The sequence below is a fragment of the Molothrus ater genome, chromosome 5 (assembly GCF_012460135.2).
Source record: "Molothrus ater isolate BHLD 08-10-18 breed brown headed cowbird chromosome 5, BPBGC_Mater_1.1, whole genome shotgun sequence".
Taxonomy (NCBI): domain Eukaryota; kingdom Metazoa; phylum Chordata; class Aves; order Passeriformes; family Icteridae; genus Molothrus; species Molothrus ater.
In genome coordinates this window covers 4,789,916-4,811,006 of record NC_050482.2, presented here as the reverse complement: position 1 = coordinate 4,811,006, position 21,091 = coordinate 4,789,916, and the positions used below count along the sequence as shown (strand labels likewise).

The following is a 21,091-nucleotide window of genomic DNA, read 5'->3' as shown; positions in this document are numbered from 1 at the left end:
CTCACTCTGTACTGGGCTTCAGAGCCAGCCCAGAGTGAGGGAGAGATGTAAATGAAAATCTAGTGGATCTTCCTTAGACAACTTTGAACAGGCATCCAAAAAAATGAATGTGTTTTCTTCTAATTAGGAGTGCTCGTTATATCTCATGGTGATCTACAAAACAAGCCACATGCCAGTTATTGCTGGTACAAGCACAACAATTCTGACTGTGGGAAAAAAGTATTTCCAGGCATGTAGGACACAAAACGTACTAAAGGCATTTTAATGACACTTTAATTAATCTCTAGGCATAGGTTAAACAGGGAATATCTAAAAAGGTGTGTATGTGTGTGGGGGGTAATAACGAAAGTTAGGACTCAAATCAAAAGATGCTTTAGTACCTGCATATGTTATTAAATATAATTATATTCATTTAAAATATCCCCACGCACAAAAAATGGTAAACTGGAATGAAGGTTGCAAGCAAATCTCAGTAAATCAAGGCTGACAAAAAAATGTATCAAAAGAATGTTATGATTATCATACGAACAAAAACAAACCTGAATAAATTTAGAGTTAAGGTAAGACTTAAGAAAAGAAATCCAAAGGCTCTAGGTATGGAAAATTACCCAGTGAAGGCAGCTAAACCACTTCAACTCAGAGATGGGTTACAACAACCTAAAGAAAAAGCAAGTGTGGATTTAGAAACACATTATCCTCACCAGGACCACAGAAATGGAAATGCCTTTCTCAGATATGTGTTGATAAGAGTTTATTGCAAAGATTTGGGAGACTCTCACTTCCAGTTTGCTCACCAGCCCAGAGTCCTGTCTGTGTAAACACTCGTGACAAAGCAACTGGGCTCTCTGCAGAGGTGCATCTTTTCCTTCAGGAAGAAATAAACCTGATTTTACCCCAGATCACCACTTCCTGCCCAAGTCTTGCCAGGGTTTTGCTGAGCTCTGCTTGCAGAGTATCCCAGCTGTGGTTAGAGGTGTGTCAGGCAGCCTCGGGGGGAGCCCATGCACAGACATCTCCCCGTGCCTTTGGTTTGGAAGGACCTTGCAGAGGGATCCAGACTTTTGCATGTCTGTTACAGGGAGATCTTGGCTGCTGAGCCCAATTTTTGGGATAAAACCTCAATGTAAACTTGTGCTCCCAGTGACATGTTCATATAAAGGTGCCTGGAAAAGTATCTGGGCAGGTATCCAAGGATAAAGGAGCCTCAAAGGTGTATTCTGCAAAAAATGTCACTATTAAAGCAAGGATCGGCTGCTGAGGGGACCTCAGGCTTAGGAAGCAGAAGAAAATTTCCCTTCTTGTGCCATCAGGTGCAGACACTGACCCTCTTGGCCTCAGACAGCTCTGGCAGCAGTTGTCAGCTTGGTGTTGATGGGAGCTCAGAGGTGCCTGATCCCATCCTGGCTGTGGGGAGCTCAGAGGGGCCTGATCCCATCCTGGCTGTGCAGAGCTCAGAGGGGCCTGATCCCATCCTGGCTGTGGGGAGCTCAGAGGGGCCTGTTCCCATCCTGGCTGTGGGGAGCTCAGAGGGGCCTGTTCCCATCATGGCTGTGCAGAGCTCAGAGGGACCTGTTCCTCTCATGGCTGTGGGGATCTCAGAGGGGCCTGTTCCCATCATGGCTGTGGAGAGCTCAGAGGGACCTGTTCCTCTCATGGCTGTGGGGATCTCAGTGGGGCCTGATCCCATCCTGGCTGTGGGGATCTCAGAGGGGCCTGATCCCATCATGGCTGTGGGGAGCTCAGAGGTGCCTGATCCCATCCTGGCTGTGGGGATCTCAGAGGGGCCTGATCCCATCATGGCTGTGCAGAGCTCACAGGGGCCTGATCCCATCCTGGCTGTGCCCCTGATGTGCTCTGTGACCTGGCACAAATCACGTCACTGCCCTGCTTTGGTTTCGCTCCTTGAAACGCCAGCAGAAAACAAATCAGTCCTTGTTCACAGAAAGTGAGTGATGCTCGCCCGGCCCCAGGATTTCTCCAGGCACATCTGATGGGAACTGCCACAGCTTTTGAGTCCTTAAGCCATTAAACAAATACCAACCCTGAATAGTTACCTGGTTTTATTACCCTCTCCCAGCAATCACAGGGACATGCAGCTGCCTTGCTCAAATGCACGTATGGGAATGGCAAGGTGGGATGTGCTGCACCAGGATGGGAAATTTGACTACATAGCTAGGGTAATAGAAGCATAAAATGGTTTGGGTTGGTAGAAACTTTGAAGATCATCCTGTTCTAACCCTCCTGCCATGGGCAGGGACACCTTCCACTATCCCAGCTTGCTCCAAGCCCCATCCAACCTGGCCTTGGACACTTCCAGGGATGGGTTATCAACTGCTACTCTGGGCAACCTGTTCCAGTGCCTCATCAACCTCATAGTCAAGAATAATATCCTAATATCCAACCTAAATCTACTCTCTCTCAGGAGAGAAAGTTTGGAAGATCCACCTCCAGCAAATGATAACAGGCACTTGTCTTGCACAGAGGGGAAACGTGACGTCAGACAAGTGAAAGTGAGGGACCCATTGCAAGCAGCAGGACACTTCTGATTGAGAGAAGGATAACCCAAAATGGAAGTAAACAGCTAAATTACTACGTTGCAGAAAATCAGAATACCTTGGGGGAGGCAATGCCAAGAGTGTGTTCAGCTCTGAAACTATTTTGCAACGTGTGCATCTGAGGCCGGGTTCATATCAGAGGCCTGAGCAATGTGATTTGGCAAGTGTTAACTCCATGACCAGTGCATGCCATCCAGAAGCCAGAAGAAAAACAAAGATGTGATGCAGCTCTGCAGCCATTTAAGCATGGCTTTGGTAAACAGAGCGGGTTTAACACTCACCAGAGCCTCAGGCACGGGCTAAGGCACTGGCTCCTCCCTCCACCCACCTGCATACTCAGTGGCTTGTACAAAACTTGGCCTAGTCGGAGCTCTGGAAATTAATCTGGTCCCCCCCCTGTGTCTCTGCACCACCCTCCTTCCCTGACACCAAACCAGCATGCTTGGTTCTGCTCATAAACACCAGCAGACCACCAACCAAGAGCAACTGAAAACGAGGAGCCAGGTGGGTATCCCGAGATCTGTGCCCTGTGAAATCCCAGGGAATGCTTTCCAGCGAGCTGGTACAGCACAGCTGTGCCAACACGGGCACCTGGGTGTGGGAAGAATGCTGGCAGGGCGATGAACTCATTAAGGTGGAGCTCTGTCACCACCTCCTGCAGGAATCCGAGATGAGTCCATCGCTGTGTGGATCCTTGTGCAATGGGTGTAGGAAGGATCAGTCACTGGAGCTCCGCGCGCCGCGGCCAACGCCACCAGGAGAAACAGGAGCCCTTTCCATGTAAGCCAGCTGATCCGCCTGATATCAAGTGACTCATTAAGGGCTTACAAAACTTAAGTAGACCATAGTGTTGCTCTCTAGTAGTGGGAACTTCTTGGCTTGAGAGGAGGATTTGATACCAGCCAAAAGCTCACCTTGGGCCTCGCTGGCATTAGCAGCAGCGGTTCTGCCCTGGGAGGTGTGTGCAGGAAGTTGCAAACTGCTCCTGTTTTTATTCCAAAGAATTAAGTTTTCCAAAGATGCTGGGCAGGAAGGTCTGGCCCTGCAGTTGGCAAATGATGAACACCAAAGCCTGAAATGGAGGTGAAGAGGGGTGAAGGTGGAATCAAGCTGGACAAATACATCTACTCTGTGTTTTCTCAGTAGCTTAAAACATTTCACCCCCTGCTCTCCCCTTCATCCTATTCCCATACAAGCTCTTCGAAAGAATGAAAATATCTCATGTTGATTAGATTAATTAGAGACAAATGTACACACAGGTAGTGATTGGACATGGCTTTAAACTAAGAGAGGAGGGACTTAGATTAGTTACTAGGAAGAAAATTCTCTATTGTGAGTGTGCTGAGGCCCTGGCATAGGTTACCCAGAGAAGCTGTGGCTGCCCCCTGGAAGTGTTCAAGGTCAGGTTGGATGGGGCTTGGAGCACCCTGGGATAGTGGAAGGTGTCCCTGTCCTTGGCAGGGGGTTGGAATGAGATGATTTTTAAGGCTCCTTCCAACCCAAACCATTCTATGATTCTGTGATCTTCCAAATAGCTAAATAGTTATCTTAAACACATCTGAATTGGAATCACTGTGACTTGGGTGCACAGGGCAAAATCCATCCTTATGGCCCCCACAGAAGTGTATTTGTAGCCAAAATTTGCAGATGAGAGAAACCACATTCACAGAGAATCAAATGGAGCAGGACCGGCATCTAAAGAGGTTGGTAGGCAGATGTTTTTCCCAATTCTAAGGGATACAAGGGTTTTGCAAAATAGATCCATGTGATCTGATTAACATAAGTAAATTAAGTCCTAATAAAGGTTAAGTGGGTGCACAGCAATGGCTGCTTGAGCTTTGCCATGTTTATGTGGAACCTCCAGGTAGAGAGGATGGGCTTGTGGCAGATGAAGTTTACGTTCAGTGAATTTTGACATTTCTCCATTGCAAGCTCTCACCAAATTCAAGCATTTTCATGTGACTGTCTCACTGGCTCAGCTCAAGCCATTGCACAGGTCATGATTATATTCCCTAAACATCACAGGTCATGGTTATATTCCCTAAACATCATCTTGTATTAGAGAGCTATGACTCCTTCAGTGGAGTCCTCAGCATGAAACCGATGAACATCCTTGCTTTGGGAAAGTTTTTTTTGGGTTTTTTTTTTGGTCAGAAATCCTGAAAACAAAAAAAAAATGCAGCATTTATCCAGCCAAGACTGTGAGGGCTGGAGGGATGTGGTTCCTCCTGAGCTGTGGCACTGCAAATCCAGCCTTTTAGAGAGTAGGTGGCACTGAGAGCCAATGGTTGGGTCGGGTTATTAGATATCAAGGCAAAGTCCTGGATTTTGGGCTTGACTGAGCATCTGTCTTTGCAGAAAATATAGAGAACAACAGCATCACTTCATCCACAGCATCTTAATACATGCCAGCTCCAAGCACCAACGCAGGCATTTCACAGCCCACAAGGCCCAGAGAAGGCAGCTATTGTATGAATTATGAGAGGTGTTTCTGACGTCCCCAAAGTAATTTTAGGCAAGAAGCTGCTTCTCAGATAAACTCCACCAGATATCCCTGGAAGCAAAGAAGAGCTAGTAGGAAAATAAGTGAGTTCAGCTCAGCTCTTTTCACAGAAAAGCTTGAAATTAGTGGAGGAAAAGAGAGTTGGTTTCATGTTGGAAAAGTTACTGGAAGAGGGTCAAGTAAAGCCTGCAAAGCCAAAGGATCTCTTTGGTTCTGGAGGGCTGTAGATGGTTTCCAGTTCCCAACTTCAATAAAAACACATTTTCAGCTGAGGAGCAGGTTCAAGGACAGTTCTGTCACTGGGGAGGCTCCCAATGGCTCTGTAGTTTTATCCAGCCCTTGTGAAGGGTGTTATTGTTATTTAAACCATGGGAAGGTCTGGGCTTCACAGAGCAGGAAACGTTATCCTCCTCCTGTGGATGGAAACTGGGACACGCTCTGATCCTGTGCCTAAACACACCACGGCAGAGCTGAGAGCTGTGCCCAGCTTCCTTGGTAGCAAGACCAAGTTTTTCCCTTTGAATCCATGCAGTGGTGACCATTTGGACAAGAAAAACCCACAAGCAGAGGTGTATCCCTAAAAAGACAGTTCTGACAGCATTTATCAAAAAGCGCTGTAAATGACAGCTCAGTTAAAAATAAACCACTGCTCACTATCTCCTGTCGCTATTTTCTAGTGAATTTATGTAAAAGGAAAATAAAAATTCTATTTTTTTTTCAAATCTGGATGCCAAACTTAAAAAAATCCATTGCAAACAGTGCCCAGTCCCACACCTGGGGAGGGATCACCTTGAAGGAAGAAGGATGAAGGTCACCTGTGCACAGTTAAGCAGCAGTGGCATTGGAGGCCCCAGGTGACACCAGGGCTGGTGACATGCCATCACACTTGTCATTAGTCCCACAGCAAGCAAATGACAGGCACAGCGAGATGCTGGCTTAGGGAGGAATTGACAGGAGAGACTTTGGAATTTGTAAGCCAAATTCCTGCTCATGATAGGTGATGAAACCTAAATTTTTGTAAATATGTTCCAAGTCTACTTCTCTGTCATCCCCTTGTTTAGGCAATAAAATAATCAAATTGTTTTCTGTTTGGTTTTGTAAAGCTGTTTCGTAGTCATTATGGGAGCATTCATATTGAAAACATAACAGGGAGTTGTGTTCACATGAAATTATTTTCTCATTGTGTTTTACAAATTGCATAGAAAATCTTCCACCTATCCCAGGTTTACCTCACATTTTATTTTCTGAAGGAAATTTGCCTTCTTGATCAAAGCTTGAGGCAGCAATCACTGAACAACAGTAACGTTTGGGTTGGAAGGGATCATCTATTTAAAGATCATCTATTTCCAACCAATATTGCACCAAACCTCAACTCTGAGCACGTTTGGTGTCACCATCCTGGAATGGAGTCTCCACTTGCTCAGGGCACCCAGCAGCTGCTGAGCTGTGTTGGCTTTGGCACCCGACACCTGAATTAAGGGGCCAGGACTTTGGAGCAGACAAGGACTAGAAGGAAAATTTAAGGGGTGACTGCCAAGGGGGAACAGATGGTCTGGAAGCCCTCAGCTCTCCTCTCTCCCTATGAGGAGTATCACAGGATTTAAAGTCATGGTGCAAAAGGTCACTCCATAAGCATCTTAGAATCACAGAACCCTATGGTCTATGGTTTAAGGTCCCTTCCAACCTATGGCTTAGATTGGAAGGGACCTTAAAGATCATCTCATTCCAACCCCTCTGCCATGTCCAGGGACACCTTCCACTAGACCAGGCTGCTCCAAGCCCTGTCCAACTTTGACATTGAAAGTTCCCAGGGATGGGGCATCCACCACCCCTCTGGGTAACCTGCTATATAGTGTTTCACCACTGTCATCATAAAAACCCTTTTCCTTACACTTAATCTGAATGAACCCTCCTTTTGTTTTGTCCTACCACCACAGACCCTGTTAAATAAAAAGTCTGACCCCCTCCTTCACCCACTGCAAAACTGGAAGAGGCTGAAGCAGCACCTTGGAGTGAAAGCACCCTTGGCTCGGCTGCCCCAGCTCACAGTTAATGGTTTCTGCTCACAAGAGCCAGGTACAAGAGCTGTTTGCTGGCTGCAAATCTCCCGTTACAGCCTCCTCTGCCATCCAGCACACATGGATTAATAGCAGCTTTCTACTTTTGAGGTTACAGCTGATCCAAAAGTCCCCAGAAGAAAGGGCGAGTTTCCTAAGCGGCATGACTGACAAGACGGCGAAGAGGGAGTTTATTCAGAGCATTATCTAATTCATTCCCCAGTGAAGGAAACTCATCTACTTTTCAGACTTAAAACTTCTAAAGAAAACTGCTATGATCTAAAGAGATTGGCCATAAAACTATTTGTATTGAAAACTTAGCCAGCATGCCTTTAGTGAACTTCATTCATTAACATTCTTCCTGGCAAGGTTTCCATATCTCAGCGTTCATTTTATACTTTAATTTGGTTAGTAGGTCTTTGTTTAATCGTCCTATTGAAAGGAGAACAAAGAAGGTTTAGGTGATACAGTGAAGTAATACACTATATTTTATCTCTCTAAAGCCCAGACAAAGTCAGCAGGCTCTGATACCCTCCGATTTGGGGTTTTTTTTAAATTCCCTTTCTCTTCCAGGACATTTGGAATCACAAATCAGTTGCAGAGCATAAAGATCCTCACTGTACTTAGCTGTGGACACCTTCAGAAGAGAAACACCTTGTCAAGCAGAGAAATGATGCTCTGAGCATAACATACAGCACCAAAGGAAGATTATCTTGGGAAAAGGGCATTCCCATTACTCCAGGGATGGATGTTCTCCTTTTATATCTATGTCCTCCAATAAAAATCAGTAGTCAAGATAGTTTCTTCCATTTCTGAACTTTGTGCTTACTGTCTTGATATCAACTCCATGTTTTTTTCTGGATGCAAAACTCATTAACAAGCTGCAATTTCGCCTAATGACTAACCTGCTTCACAGCCAGCACCCAGCATAGCGACCCACAGGCACAGGCTGCCCTGGATAAAACACATTAAAAGGATAAAAAGGATAAAAAATTCTCCAAATGGAGTTGAGCCCCGGCCGTGCCAGTGGGCAGCTCCTGGGCTGCTGTAAACTGACACAGCTCCAACTGACTCCCAGCTGACTCCAGATAAAAATCTGGCCCCAGAGTAATGGCAGGATTCAACAAGCTTTTCTCACGGAGTAGTTTTTGTGCTCTTTTCTTGAATATTTACGACCCATCCTCACTGTCCTGCTTAAATCCACTACACATGGTGCATCCATAAAGGGGGAAAATTGTACCTGTCTATTCTTTATAGCGTAGCAGTTGGTGAGGTGTCTCCTCACTGAAAACTCTTTAATTCTTTACTTTCTAAACTCCACACCACCCACTGATGCTTCCCTTGAAGCTGCATTTAAGGCAGGAAAACCATTCAGAGACTTGGATGCTCTCCCATGACATGCAGCAAACAAACCAACCTGCAGCCCATCCACCGTGCCCTCTTCTGATGGATGGTGGTGTCCAAAACACAAATCATAAAAGGACTCATATCCCAACCCCAAAATCAAGCAGTGACTCTAGGGAGCAGCCCCAACTGCTCCCTCACTTTCCATACACAAAGTTTATGGAGAGACACCCAACCTGTGAAGTTACCAGCAGCAAACACAAAGGTCTGGGGAAGGAACTGGGCTGGCTCAGTGCTGGGTGGGGCCAGGGGCTGTAAAGAAGGTCCAAGCCACACATTGCTCAGGGATAACCATTTCTGGAATGATTATTCATTAATGCCACTGATTCCTGATCCACAGCAGCATAAGTGAAAGGGAGGCAGGCTCAGCACCAAGTGTGGCTTCAAACTAATGACCCGGAGGTGAAGGGCCCCTTCTCCTGTTACTAATCCCCTCAGCCACACAAGCCTCCTGAAAATGATGCTTTGGTTTTATTGCCACAGGGGTCATTTATAAAATCATAAAAGCCAGGTTAAGAAACCAACCCAGCAGCAGCAAGGCCAAGCATGAAGAGAAAGAGCTGAACAGCCATCCAATAGGGCACGTTCAGCCCTCCCATGGTATCCTGAGTAATTCAGCTGATTAAATGTGAGAAGTTCTGATTCATGGAGAGGAGGAGGAAATGCATAAACAACTTACCAAAAGCTAATTTCTTTATTATTGCAACCAGAAATGACCAAAGACGGCGTATTTTGTATGTCTGCACATTACATGTGGAAAAAACCAAAAATCAGCATTGCAACATCCAACAATTCAAAATAAAATAGAATAAAAAAATCAAACCCAAGAACTTTCTTGACTGGTAATTAACAGGGACGGAATATAAACGAGATGGCATTGAACAAAGCAGGTAACAGTGCACTTTTAATAAACCAATTTCATCCATATCACCACTGATTTGCAATTTAACAGTTCTATCAGCAAAGCCTAATTTCCCTAACTAGACTGGTACTTTTAAAAACATGACTAATTCACTCTCATTAATATCAATTTGGATGCATTTAAAAAATAACTCTTAATATCTGCACAACAGGCTAAAGGGTCATATTTCTCTAACATCAGACGTTCTCACTGCATTGGTTTAAAATACAAATATCCCCAAATTAACCAATGCAATCTAAAATTGATTAGAAAACAAAAGGCATAAATTGTTTTCAAGATTTATTCTTATTTAGCTCTGAGACCCATTGCACTACAATATCTAACATTGACTTTTATTTCAGTTTCTCTGCACCTTCCTCTCACATTTTCAAGGGGGAATGTGTCTGGGATCCAGTTTACTGGTCTTTCCAAGGGGATGCACAAAGCAGAGGAACACACCTGCATCTCCTCTACCTAAATACGATGCTTTTGGCAAACTCACTAACCACTTGTTTAAAAAAAAAAAAGGAGAAAAAGGAGAAAAAAAAAGAGAAAAAAAAAAGTCCATTCCAGCTACAGATTAACATGCTGTAGCTGCCACCAGAAGTGCAGAGCCCCCCTGGCCTAAGCTCCCAATTCAGAAGGCATTTAAGCACATGTATAACCAAGTGTGGGAACAGGCTCCTTGAAGGCAATAGGATTACTCACTTCTTAAGAAGTTACCACATGTTTAAGTATCTGAATCAAGGCCTAATTATGGTGCTGGCCACCTCCTCGTGCACACACAGCTGGGGCAGAGCTCACCAATCCCTCACAGCCATGAGGACAGGCGTTTGTCACACGGGCTTTTAGTAGCTGCTAGGTTTGTATTCTCGGGCAAACGACAACAAAAATCCTCAAGCCCTAAAAAATAATTAAAAAAAAATTACTTTATAAATATCAGCTATTTACATGTGTGAAGATCTTTTAATGGGAAGTGTTTTTACACACTGATGAAATGTACAAGCAATGAAAAGTTATGTTGACAAAGACTTTAAAAAAAAAACCAACAAACTAAAAATCAATGTATAAAATATATTACAGGTCCACCAAAAGAAATTCACACGGAAGAAAAAAATTGACACAATAGAAACTTTTTTTTTTAAAAAATAGAAGATATATCACAAAAGCTTGAACATGTTTATTTTATGTTAGTACTAAAAATCAAGGAAAAAAGCTTCATATATTCTCATCACAAAAATATTTACCAGCCACTTTTTATTTCCACATTATGATTATCTGGCTCAGCAAGAGTCGAGGCTGAACTGTATCCAGACTACAGAAATCATTCCAGAAGGTTGTCTCAGTTTACAACTTACTGCAATTTACATTTTCTCCTCCTCTCAGCACCTTACTGCAAAGGTTCAAGAGGGATTAATAACAAATTGAGAAAGAATAGGACAGATATCTGTATTTACAACATTCATCCGTGTTGCTGCTGAGCCACAGGAGCAGGAGCAGTCCCGGGAACCACCGAAGCCTTCACGGCGCTCTGTGCAAACTCCCCTTGCCAGGGGGAAGAAACAGCATCAGAATGTACCAAAATCCAATGCCCTGGGCTCGGACTGTCTGTGAAACCCAACAGCCCCTGAGCAATGGCATCTCCTCGCCCCTGATTCACTGCAGGGACACAAACGACCCTGGCAGGGTGGATTCCTCCTGCAGCCGAGTCGGGGCGGGAGGTGCCGCGGTGACCGCACGATTTCAGTCCCTGCCAAGCCTTCAGTGTGCCCTGTGCTTCCTCTTCTTGTGTTTTTTATCTTTCCTTTTGTTGGCACACTTGGAGCAGAACCACTGCATCTCTTCTGGGGGTGCAGCCGTAAGCCCAACGCAAGGCCTGTGAAGGACAGGAAAATATCACATCATCTCCGTGGAGTAACGTTGCTTTTGTTTCTCACTCCAAAAAATGCAACTTTCCAGTGAAGACTGGATCTGGCCTTTGAATTAATACAGCAATTATCTTAACAAATATAATGATCAAAACCTAAGAACTCTTGCTTTGAAACAAAAGAGAAGTATCAAAAGGATACTCAGATAAAAAGTGTTGTTTTAGTAGAAAATATGAGTGCACTTTCAGGTGTAATAGACTAGATTGAAAATAATTTCAAATGCTTCTTTAACGCATCTGCAAAAAACCCTTATGATTTTATGTAGCTTTTAAAAAAAATTGCCTAAAAAGTGATTAATTTCCCCTAACCTTTTTATAAGAGCTGACATTTATATTACTGTTCATACAATGCTTCATAATTTGAACTGTCTATCTGTATACACTGTGTTCATAATCCTGTAGTTCTCACAAAATTACCGGAATCAGCAGTATTTCCCAGCAGTTTCAAAAACAACCGTTATCACCAATGCCCATTAATTAAAAAGTAACTCTCCTTCACAGCTTAAAATCTGCCTTTTCAAATTTCAGAGCAACAGAGATAAAAATATCTTCAGATTATTAAATTGGACACAGTAAAGCTATTTAAATATTCCCAACGTCATGAACTATTAGGAAAAAAAGGTTTTTTAATAATATAGCCCCAATCTGCCAGGCACTGGCAGAGCAGGATGGATGAGAGGAACTTACCAGTGATACCAATCATCGCAGTCATCACAACCTATCATTGGACTGCCATCATCTGGCTTGTTACAGCCAGGACAGATCCAGATCTGGTTACCCCACTCGTCTCGGATCTGGTGCAAAGAAAAGCAAAGTTAGCTGGTTTTCAGGGCTAAGCAGGCAGGAAAATTGACATTAAAAAAAAAACACCAGAAAAAAAAAAAAAGGTTTCTTGCTTATCTGGCTAAGCCATTCAGCAGCCCCTGTTGTTATGTGTGAATTCTCTGATCATGAGAGCTCAGTGTTACGTCTTAATTGATTTTCCTACACTGCTCATGACGACAAAATCATGTATTTTCCTGCATTGTCCTGTAAACCAGTAAAGCCAGTTACACCACCCAACCTAAGCACAGGCATTCACACACAGAGCCAGGGCTTAAGGACACAATTCCCTCTCTGTCTATACTTTTAAAATTCGACCCTGTTAATGGCAAGCAGGAGCCACGGCAGCCTCCTGCGTAAGATAACAGTTCTTATGTGCATGTAAAATATACAGCGCCGTGTGTATGTATTGCTGCATTACTTATTAGCCAAAGTCTTCAACTCCAACGAGCTGATAAGATCAGGATATAAAAAAAGTTGTTACTGAGTAACTTTCCATTCCCCTTATGACATTTATGTCGCAGTACAATTTACTAAAGGGTAAATGAAACAAGAAAGGCAGATCATTTACAGTACTGGGCAGCTGCTCACTGGGTTCATCATATGCATTTTTTTAATGTTTATATCCTGCTCGACCCATTGTTTGTATTTTTAGATTTCCAGTGGTTCTTGAACAGCTCTTTGCTAAAAACATACAAGCAAAATGTCACAGAATCCACCTAGAGAGTCAATTAACAACACAAAGTACAAAATGTCTGGGGCATTACCCTGACTCCATCGCTCCTTTATGAAGATTTGCACATTATCGCTGAATCTCAAAAGCAGAAATTGTTTTGTTCTCAGCTTTTGTGCATTTACACATATCTCAGGCAATAACTTTTTGCTATCTGTACAGCTTACAAACACAATATTAAAAAGTAGCAGATGAAAAGCCCCAAATGTTCTTAGTAAAAAAAAAAAATGCCACTACACGGTGGTCTGCACATCTTACACCACTTCCTGAAAAATCAATAGGAACGTACCAGAGCTGCAACCAACACATCACTCTTCCCTGATTCTTCTTAAAGCCTTGAATGTTTTTGTGGTTTAAAACTCAAAACTACAAGTCCCTGAAATACTAACCAGGGAACAATCCCCTTCCCAACAGAGATATGGAGTAGGTACCATCATAAAATTAACTCAATTTCCAAGCTGATTGATTGCAATAATCATTCCTATCTAACATCTAATCTCACATCTGCAAAGTCATTTTAAGTTGCTGGAGAAGCATCTGCTCCCAACATGAAGTGTCTGGGCTCAGAGTGAAGAGGGGCAGAGGCATTTTGGTGGGATAACCCTGCTGGGAAGAGAGGGGATGCTGTGCCACAGTGCTGCAGAGAAGGGATGTTGTGGGATGTTGGGCTGAGGGCTACAAAACCTGCCTGAACACCTGCTTGCACCCCCATCATCCCCCAGCACAGGCACCTCATTTCTGGTGCTGTTTGTTTTGGGTGTAGGCAGCACTGCCAGATGTTACCCCATCAGAAAACAGACACCCTAACTTTTCCGAACTTAATTTTCAGGGGTTTTCTTCCTCTGCAGAATGCCTGCCTCAGGCTCTCAGGGGCTGGAGAGGGGCAGGGTGGTCTATAATCACAGAAACCTCTGCCTGTTTGTTAAACAAGAACTTGGGCTGCTGAATAAGGATATTAAAAATATTGCATAACTTCTCATTCCCTAATGACCCAAGGGTCATGCAAGGAGGCACAGAGTGGGATTGCTGATTGCTGTGCTAGTACAAACCACTGAGAGCTAATGAGCAGAGCACATGCACTGAGATGCTATCCAACAGGGAGATGTGTATCCTTTCTTTTTTGAACTATAAAATCACTCTCCTCTCCTCCCCTGCACAAGGGAGTTGGGCACCTCTGTCACACTGGCTCCACTCTTATCTCTAGAACAGCTTTCCCATGTGATCTGAGCAAAATGATTCTGTCTCCTGGATTTCCTTCATACAAGAGGCTAATAGTTATTAATCATTTTCTTCTACCCCAACCTCTCTCTGAGCATTTTGACTTATAAATCTGTCACATCAGGTGTCTCCCTGCTTGTGCCCATAGCTGGGTCCTAATGCAGTAAAGCCTTGGTTTCACCTCTAATGTTGTAAAACATCATTTTTCACAAGGGCCTGGAATGATAGGACAAGAGGGAATGGTCTTAAATTGAAGGGAGGTAGATTTAGACTGTGTATTAGGAAAAAAATATTTACAATAAGGGTGGTGAGGCACAGGTTGTCCAGAGAGGTGGTGGACTTCCTGTCCCTGGGAATGTTCAAGGCCAGGTTGGATGGGGCTCTGAATAACCTGGTTGAGTGGAAGGTGTCCCTGCCTGTGGCACAGGGGTTGGATCAAGATGGTCTTTAAGGTTCCTTCCAAACTATTCTGTGATAATCTATGGTTCTGTGGAAAGCAAAAATGATCTGGAGCCTCCATATCCTCTGAATCCTCCATAAAGGTGCTAAGTGTGTTACCACTGGAAGTACCTAGGCACAGTACTAGGTTTTTCTTTTTGAAACTAACATAATCTCTCAATTATTTCTTTTCACAATTACAGAAGAAAATTACTACATGGGATGTAGTTGAGCGTTTAGGAAGTGTTTTTCTCTTAAAGTAAATTTTGAAACCTTTGTGCACTACTGTAGTAATATCAATGACAACAATACTAGTGACTGTAATAATAAGAGTGACTGTGGGTTTACACTGTGATACCAGAGGTGAGGCTGTGTCCTACCCTAAGATATGCAGAGCCTGTGTGATGTTGTCCAGTGCTGTAACTAACTCAGGAGTGAAATGTAGCAGCTGTTTAAATAGAGAGCAGTAACATGATACAGCAGTTTAAGTCCAGCAGGGAAGCACCTTTCCATTAGAAATGCAGGGTGGATTTGTATTAGAAATCAATACTAAATCAAGATTCATAAAAATTTAAAAAATCATGCATATGTTGCAATTCAAGCACAGCAAACTCTATAATAAAAGTAAGCTTTAGGTGTTTTAAATGGTGAGATTTTTAAACTGCAGCTAAGCAAGGTGTCACCAATCAAGCTGGAATTCAGCCAGGACAGGGAGGATAACAACACTGCTACCCTTGTGTTGCTTTTCAAGCATCAGGAACGCTCAGGACTTCATTTCACACAGCATTTAAAGCAGAAATTCTCAGCAGCACAGCAAGCCTTGTCCTACCCAGACATATATCCACATTCTTTTAGGGAATGCAGTTCCTACACCATGTTACTCAAGAGACTTTTCTAAAAGAATGAAGAATGCAGCCAGACACAGGCCAAGCTCAGAGCACGTGTCAAACACACAAATGAAGTGCAGACTAATGAACAATCTACAAACTTCTGAGATGCACAAACATTGCAATTTCTGTATGTCAAGGAAACCAGGAAAGAGATTAGTGGACTCTACACATTTCAAATGAGGGCTAAGTCAAGTTCTTGATGTTGTATGAGGGTTTTGTACTTTACCTGACTGACAGCAAAATCTATGGTGAGTCTGACATTTGAGGTTTCAATTCAGCACTTTTGAAAGCACCTATAAAAAACCTCTACCTCCAAAAAAAAGTGCTCTAGCTCAGTTAGCAGAAAATATCATATGGGATATAGTTGGACTTGTTAGAAGGAACTTAAATTTGGAAATGGAAACCAAGGAAAAATTCAGTCCAAGTTGTAGCATTTCAATCAAGTTTTTAACCCCTCAAAACATGTGTGTGGAAACAAGGGCTGGATAAATAGCAGTTTAACAGAGAGCAACATCAGGAATCCAGGAACCATCAGTTTGAGACAATGAGCTCACCAATTCCAGGGAGGAATGCCCCTGGCATGGGACAGAGCATGGCATGTGTCACCTACCACGTAAGTACTGACGGTCTCGGTCACCACGCTCCGAACGGGAGCTTTGGAGCCTCCAGCTGCTGACACGGCTGGGGAGGGTGGTGGGATGAGGACAGGTGAGATGGTGGCCTGTGGAGGAGGAGGAGCTGGAACTGGAGGAGGGGTGACATGAACGGGAGCTGGCACCGGTGACGGCACAGGCGGAGGCGTTTTGGGCCGCGCCGCAGGAGTGGAAGGTTTGGCCTCTGGAGCTGACACCACTTTGCTGATGACTCTGTAGGAGCAACATTGAGAATTGTTAGAGCTGATGGGAGAGAAAGCAATGATCAATCACCCATTAGAGAGAAAGAAAATATGGAGCAGCTAATTCATGTCAGCCTGGAGTCACCACAGAGGCTGTTTCAACCCCACACAAGGACTGCTGTCATTGCTGCACCCATCCATTTACAGGATAAAGCACAGAGCCATTACAAAGTGAATGCCAGGACACCCTGAGCCAGTCTGTACCTCACTGTCTTATAAATATTCTCTGTGGCTTTACTAAACCTTGTTTCGTTAAGTTTTATTGCATTAGCTCAATTTGTGGGAAATATTAGAAAGGAAAGTTAATCAGCTGTGAACAGCACTGATTTTAATCTTCCAACTGAGAGACCATATCATCCTGTTAAGATCCTACATTAGGGGGTTCTGCAAATATTTGCTAGTTTGGTATTTCTTTGCCCAAATGTTTATGAAATCAGCAGTGGATCTAGTCAGGACAAATAAATGACGCACACTATACACTCAGCAGTTAAAATATTGCTCCTTACTGGAGTAGCTGAAGTAGACAGGATGTAGCTCTAGTAAATACACTGTATAGAACAATCTTGCCCAGGAAGGGGGATACATAGAGGACCCAGCCTTTATTAATGACTGTTGATACACAGTGTTATTGATGTGCATGCAATTTCACAGACAAGCCAGAAAAAGCCCTTACTACAAGGCTCTAGGTTAGAAACATAAAGAGAAGGAAAAGGATGTTTTAAAAAAACAGAACAAAAACAACCCAAAAACCAACTAAAACCTCAAACAAAACACAGGATAGGTTGATTTGTTTTACCACATTCTGGTAAATCATTTAACTAATTTATTTATATTTGAATGGTAACTGTGGGAGTGTGATTGATTTGTGACAGGACTGTATGAAGAGGGTGATTTAAAGAAAGGTTAGACATTCCAGGGGCAAGGATCATTTAAGAAGGTAAAAAATTGAGACATCATTAGAGAAACCACGACAAAAATCAAATTGCAACGACTCCTGAGAACCAGGAATGTCTGGTTCCACTGTCAATGTGAATTCTAAGTTCAACTTTAGAGTTTATTACAACTCCAAAGCAGTATCACTATGACTGGAGACATTGTCTGAATTTCAAGTCAATAAAATTCCAAGCCATCATTTGAGAAAGGCTTGGAATAATACAGTATGTAATGCCTGGCTGAGATAATGGTGTTTTTCCTCACAAGATATGCCACTTGCACTACAAACTCAGAACTATGGCTAGTTACAGTAAAAACATACTTGGTAAAAGGAAGCAAGAGCAATGAGTTTGGTAGTCCTGCCTAACCCCCAGCTGCAGCATCACACATTCTATGAATGAACAGGAGAAGAAAATCAAAGAGTGGTATCTAAAGGGTGAGAGATGATTCTTCCATCAACAACACTGAAGACATTCACACTACATATGTCCCAGTGATTGCTGCAGGTACCTAAATTGGGGCTCAGGCTCTGTATATGTGTCAGCAAGGTGCTAGACTGTGAGTCAAAGTACAGGAGTCTTAATTTATGTTGTCTGTGACTTGCAGAAGGAAGGAAGTTCTATCAGGCCATCAAAACCAGCCTCCTTCTCCTGTTAAGTGGGGAACATCCAAAATCCCACTGTTATCTCTCACCAAGGAAGTTTTCTCTTTGGCTCATGATGTGTTTCTGGTTCAGTGAAAGTCTCCTGGGGCTCCTGCCAGACTTGCCATACCCAACTCAGATCCAACTCAGATGCTTCTTCTGTGTCTTCCCCATTCCACAGACAGCTCTGGCTCCCAATGCTGAACGCCTAAGACCTTGGTTGGTGCCAATGCTCCCCTGGTTTGCAAAGTTATCCTCATGACTGGAGAGCCATCTCTCAATAAACAAACTCCTAGCTATAATAAAAGCGGGGATAGGGACTGACAGCAAAATATTGGCACAGCAGAAGTAATTTGGATGGTTTCAAACATCACTGCCCCTTCTTTCCCTGCCTCCCTCTCCTACCTCCTGCAAGTAAACAAAATCCTGCAACGAGTTCTCCAGGGAGTCAACCCTCCCCAAGTCTAGACTAGGAGATGTATTAGCTAATAGGGCTTTAAACACAACTTTGCACACAGTGTAAACAGTTTGAAAGAAGTATTAGCTAATACAATTTGAATAAGAGTGACCATGCCCAGCTAACACATGAAATTAAATGACAGAGTTTCTTGGTCTAAAGCCAGGTTCTCCTCCTGCACAGGGTCTTCGAAGCCACTCTGCTCATAACTGCAGAAGCAGCAAGGAACACCACATGTGAAACCTTCCAAAAATACAAATATTCATTAGGGAGCGACACACGCTCGCTCATTGATTGGCTGGCGTGCCTCAAGTGTGCAATTAGGACATGTTCAGTATATAGGGCAGCTTATCTTGATTTTAGAGCTCAGTTATCAAAACAGGAGATCGGCATTTCGGAGCACGCTTGGGCCTACCACTCCCTTGGGCTAATGGAGTTCAGAGACTTTAGACTCCAGAGTGGAGAAATGAATGGTTTTGTGCTGCACCATTAGAGGTGATGGAGTAATCTCAGCGAGGGTGGTTTAGCCTGTCCTGAAGAAGGGGCTGCACACACGGAATATGGAGGTGGGGAGAAATCAAAGGGAAATAGCAGTCCCACGACTAATAATTACTGTTACTTCAGACTTGGAGAGAAACCTGATATCAAAACACTATGTAAATGATGGCAAGATTTATGAGCTCTGTTTTATAGACAGGAAAATTGAGGCACAGAGCTCACTGCAAGTAGGCGGCTCTCACTGCAGCAGAGCCTCGATCCTCCTGGTACCTGAGACCTGCTGGGATTTAAACTCTTCCTTGGGACATTACCACACACATGTTGTTACCTTCTTTCCCAAATGTGTTTCCATGTGTCCAAAATCATCACTTAGTCTGCAAGTACAATGCTACATAAAACAAACTTTCCTCCTTCTCCACACCAATCCAAGAACTCTAAACCTGAGGCCAAATGAGTATTTTTCATTTGAGAAATCAAACACAAATGAACATCGACCACCACCACCACAATCAGAGTCGTGAGACAAGAACTGAATTTCTCTGCAGACCGCTTGCCTAGCAATGTACCACAAACAGATTCGACACTGAAAGATAAAAGGTCAATTAAAAGTTGTTTTTGAATCAAAACAGTTCCTCCAAAATAAAGGAGATGTGAGAAAACCTTTGGAATAGATGTGGTAATAAGAGCCTCCATAAATCGTGACTATAAGTTACCATTCCCTTTGAAAAAAACCCCAGAATTAATGTAAACACTGCATATTTGGTTGTGTCCAACCTGAATTCACTTTGGATTTCTTTTTAAATGCCAGCAGGAGCCGTCCTGCTGACAGAGCTTCAGTGTATTTATCACTGAACACATGCACTGATTTGTCACAGAGTGCCTGGTAGTAACCAAGAAAACATCTAAACACAATAAAAAGGGGAAAAAAACCTAAGGGATGTGAAATTTAAAGTGGAAGGACAGAGAAATCCTCAAATACCATGATTGCCAATTATTTTTCCATATTGTTTTTTTATAACTCCTTTGCTGAAAGAGCAGAGCATAAAGCTTCCTGACAAAGGGATTTTGAAGTTATTTTTCTTTCTCACAATCTGTACCAGTGCAAACAGCATTTCAACCCAATATCAGAACTTAATGAGATCTTCCATTGCCATTTCTGCTCAACTACATCAAGGCTGTGCTGGGGCCAAGACAATAGTGTGAAATATCTGAATCTCAGCTGAGGAGCCAGATCTCATGGAATCAAAGGATGGATTGGCCTGGAAGGGACCTTAAAGATCTTCCAGCCCCAACCCCTCTGCCGTGGGCAGGGATATCTTCCTCTAGACCAGGTTTTTCAGAGCCCCATCCAAGCTGACCTTGGACACTTCCAGGGATAGGGAGTCCACCACCTCCCTGGGCAGCCTGTGCCAGTGTCTCACCACCCCCACAGTAAAGATTCAATGCTTATCTACTGGTTTAAAACTGTGTCCAACACTGCTCCAAGGGGAAGGAAGAAAAGAAAACTTCAGTGAAGTTTTTCTGTTTCCCAGGAGGGTAGAGTGAATAAAAATCCCTTTTAATCATCACTCCAGGGCAATCACCCTGTTCACAGTTATAGTTCCAAACCCAAAGAGGATGATCACCAAGTGTCAGCTTGCAGGCAAAGGGCAAATTCTACCAAGATTTGAAGTGTTGCAACAGGTCAGTTGGTTTCTAATCAGCTCTAAGTGGCAGGAGCTGTAACATGCTACATCTGGAGCAAAATGAAGCTCCAAGGTGTGAAATGGTTTCCTATCTTTGGAAGTAATTTATTTGATTTAATTCTGATCCTTACGGCTGAAAGCCCCATGGACTGCTTCACCTAAACACAGAGGAAAGATGTACACCAAAAGGAAATGGCTTTTCAAAAACAGGATATGGGCCACAGGGCAGAATGATTGCTATGGGCAATGAGCTCCAAAAAAATGCTGTATCAGAAATTTGAAAGGCCCAGTCAAAAAATCACAGTAATCTTTGTTTCAGCTCCCACGAAGCTGTTTCTCTGCCCAGAGGGAAAAAACTAACATCTGAAAAGTCCTAATTCTTTTCTGAACCCATGACCCATTTTTAAGCAAGGAGAAGGAGCTAAATGGGTCTCTGTGTCTAGGAAAATGACACAACTGCACTGACATAACTGAAACTGGTGCAATTCACTTCGATTATCAATCATCATATTATCTCTTAGCTTTGATATTC

At 43.3% G+C, this 21,091-nt stretch overlaps 1 protein-coding gene across 1 annotated transcript in view; it reads right to left on the bottom strand.

Annotated features, from left to right (window-relative positions):
* Positions 1-9,194: 9,194 nt before the first annotated feature.
* Positions 9,195-21,091, bottom strand: part of TAF3 (TATA-box binding protein associated factor 3) — a 116,936-nt gene continuing 105,039 nt past the window's right edge. The window contains exons 5-7 of the mRNA XM_036401215.2: positions 16,059-16,314; positions 12,035-12,141; positions 9,195-11,296 (exon numbers count right to left, since the gene is read on the bottom strand). Coding sequence (XP_036257108.1) covers positions 11,182-11,296; positions 12,035-12,141; positions 16,059-16,314 — 478 coding nt within the window. The 3' untranslated portion in view covers positions 9,195-11,181. The remainder of the gene's footprint in view (positions 11,297-12,034; positions 12,142-16,058; positions 16,315-21,091) is intronic.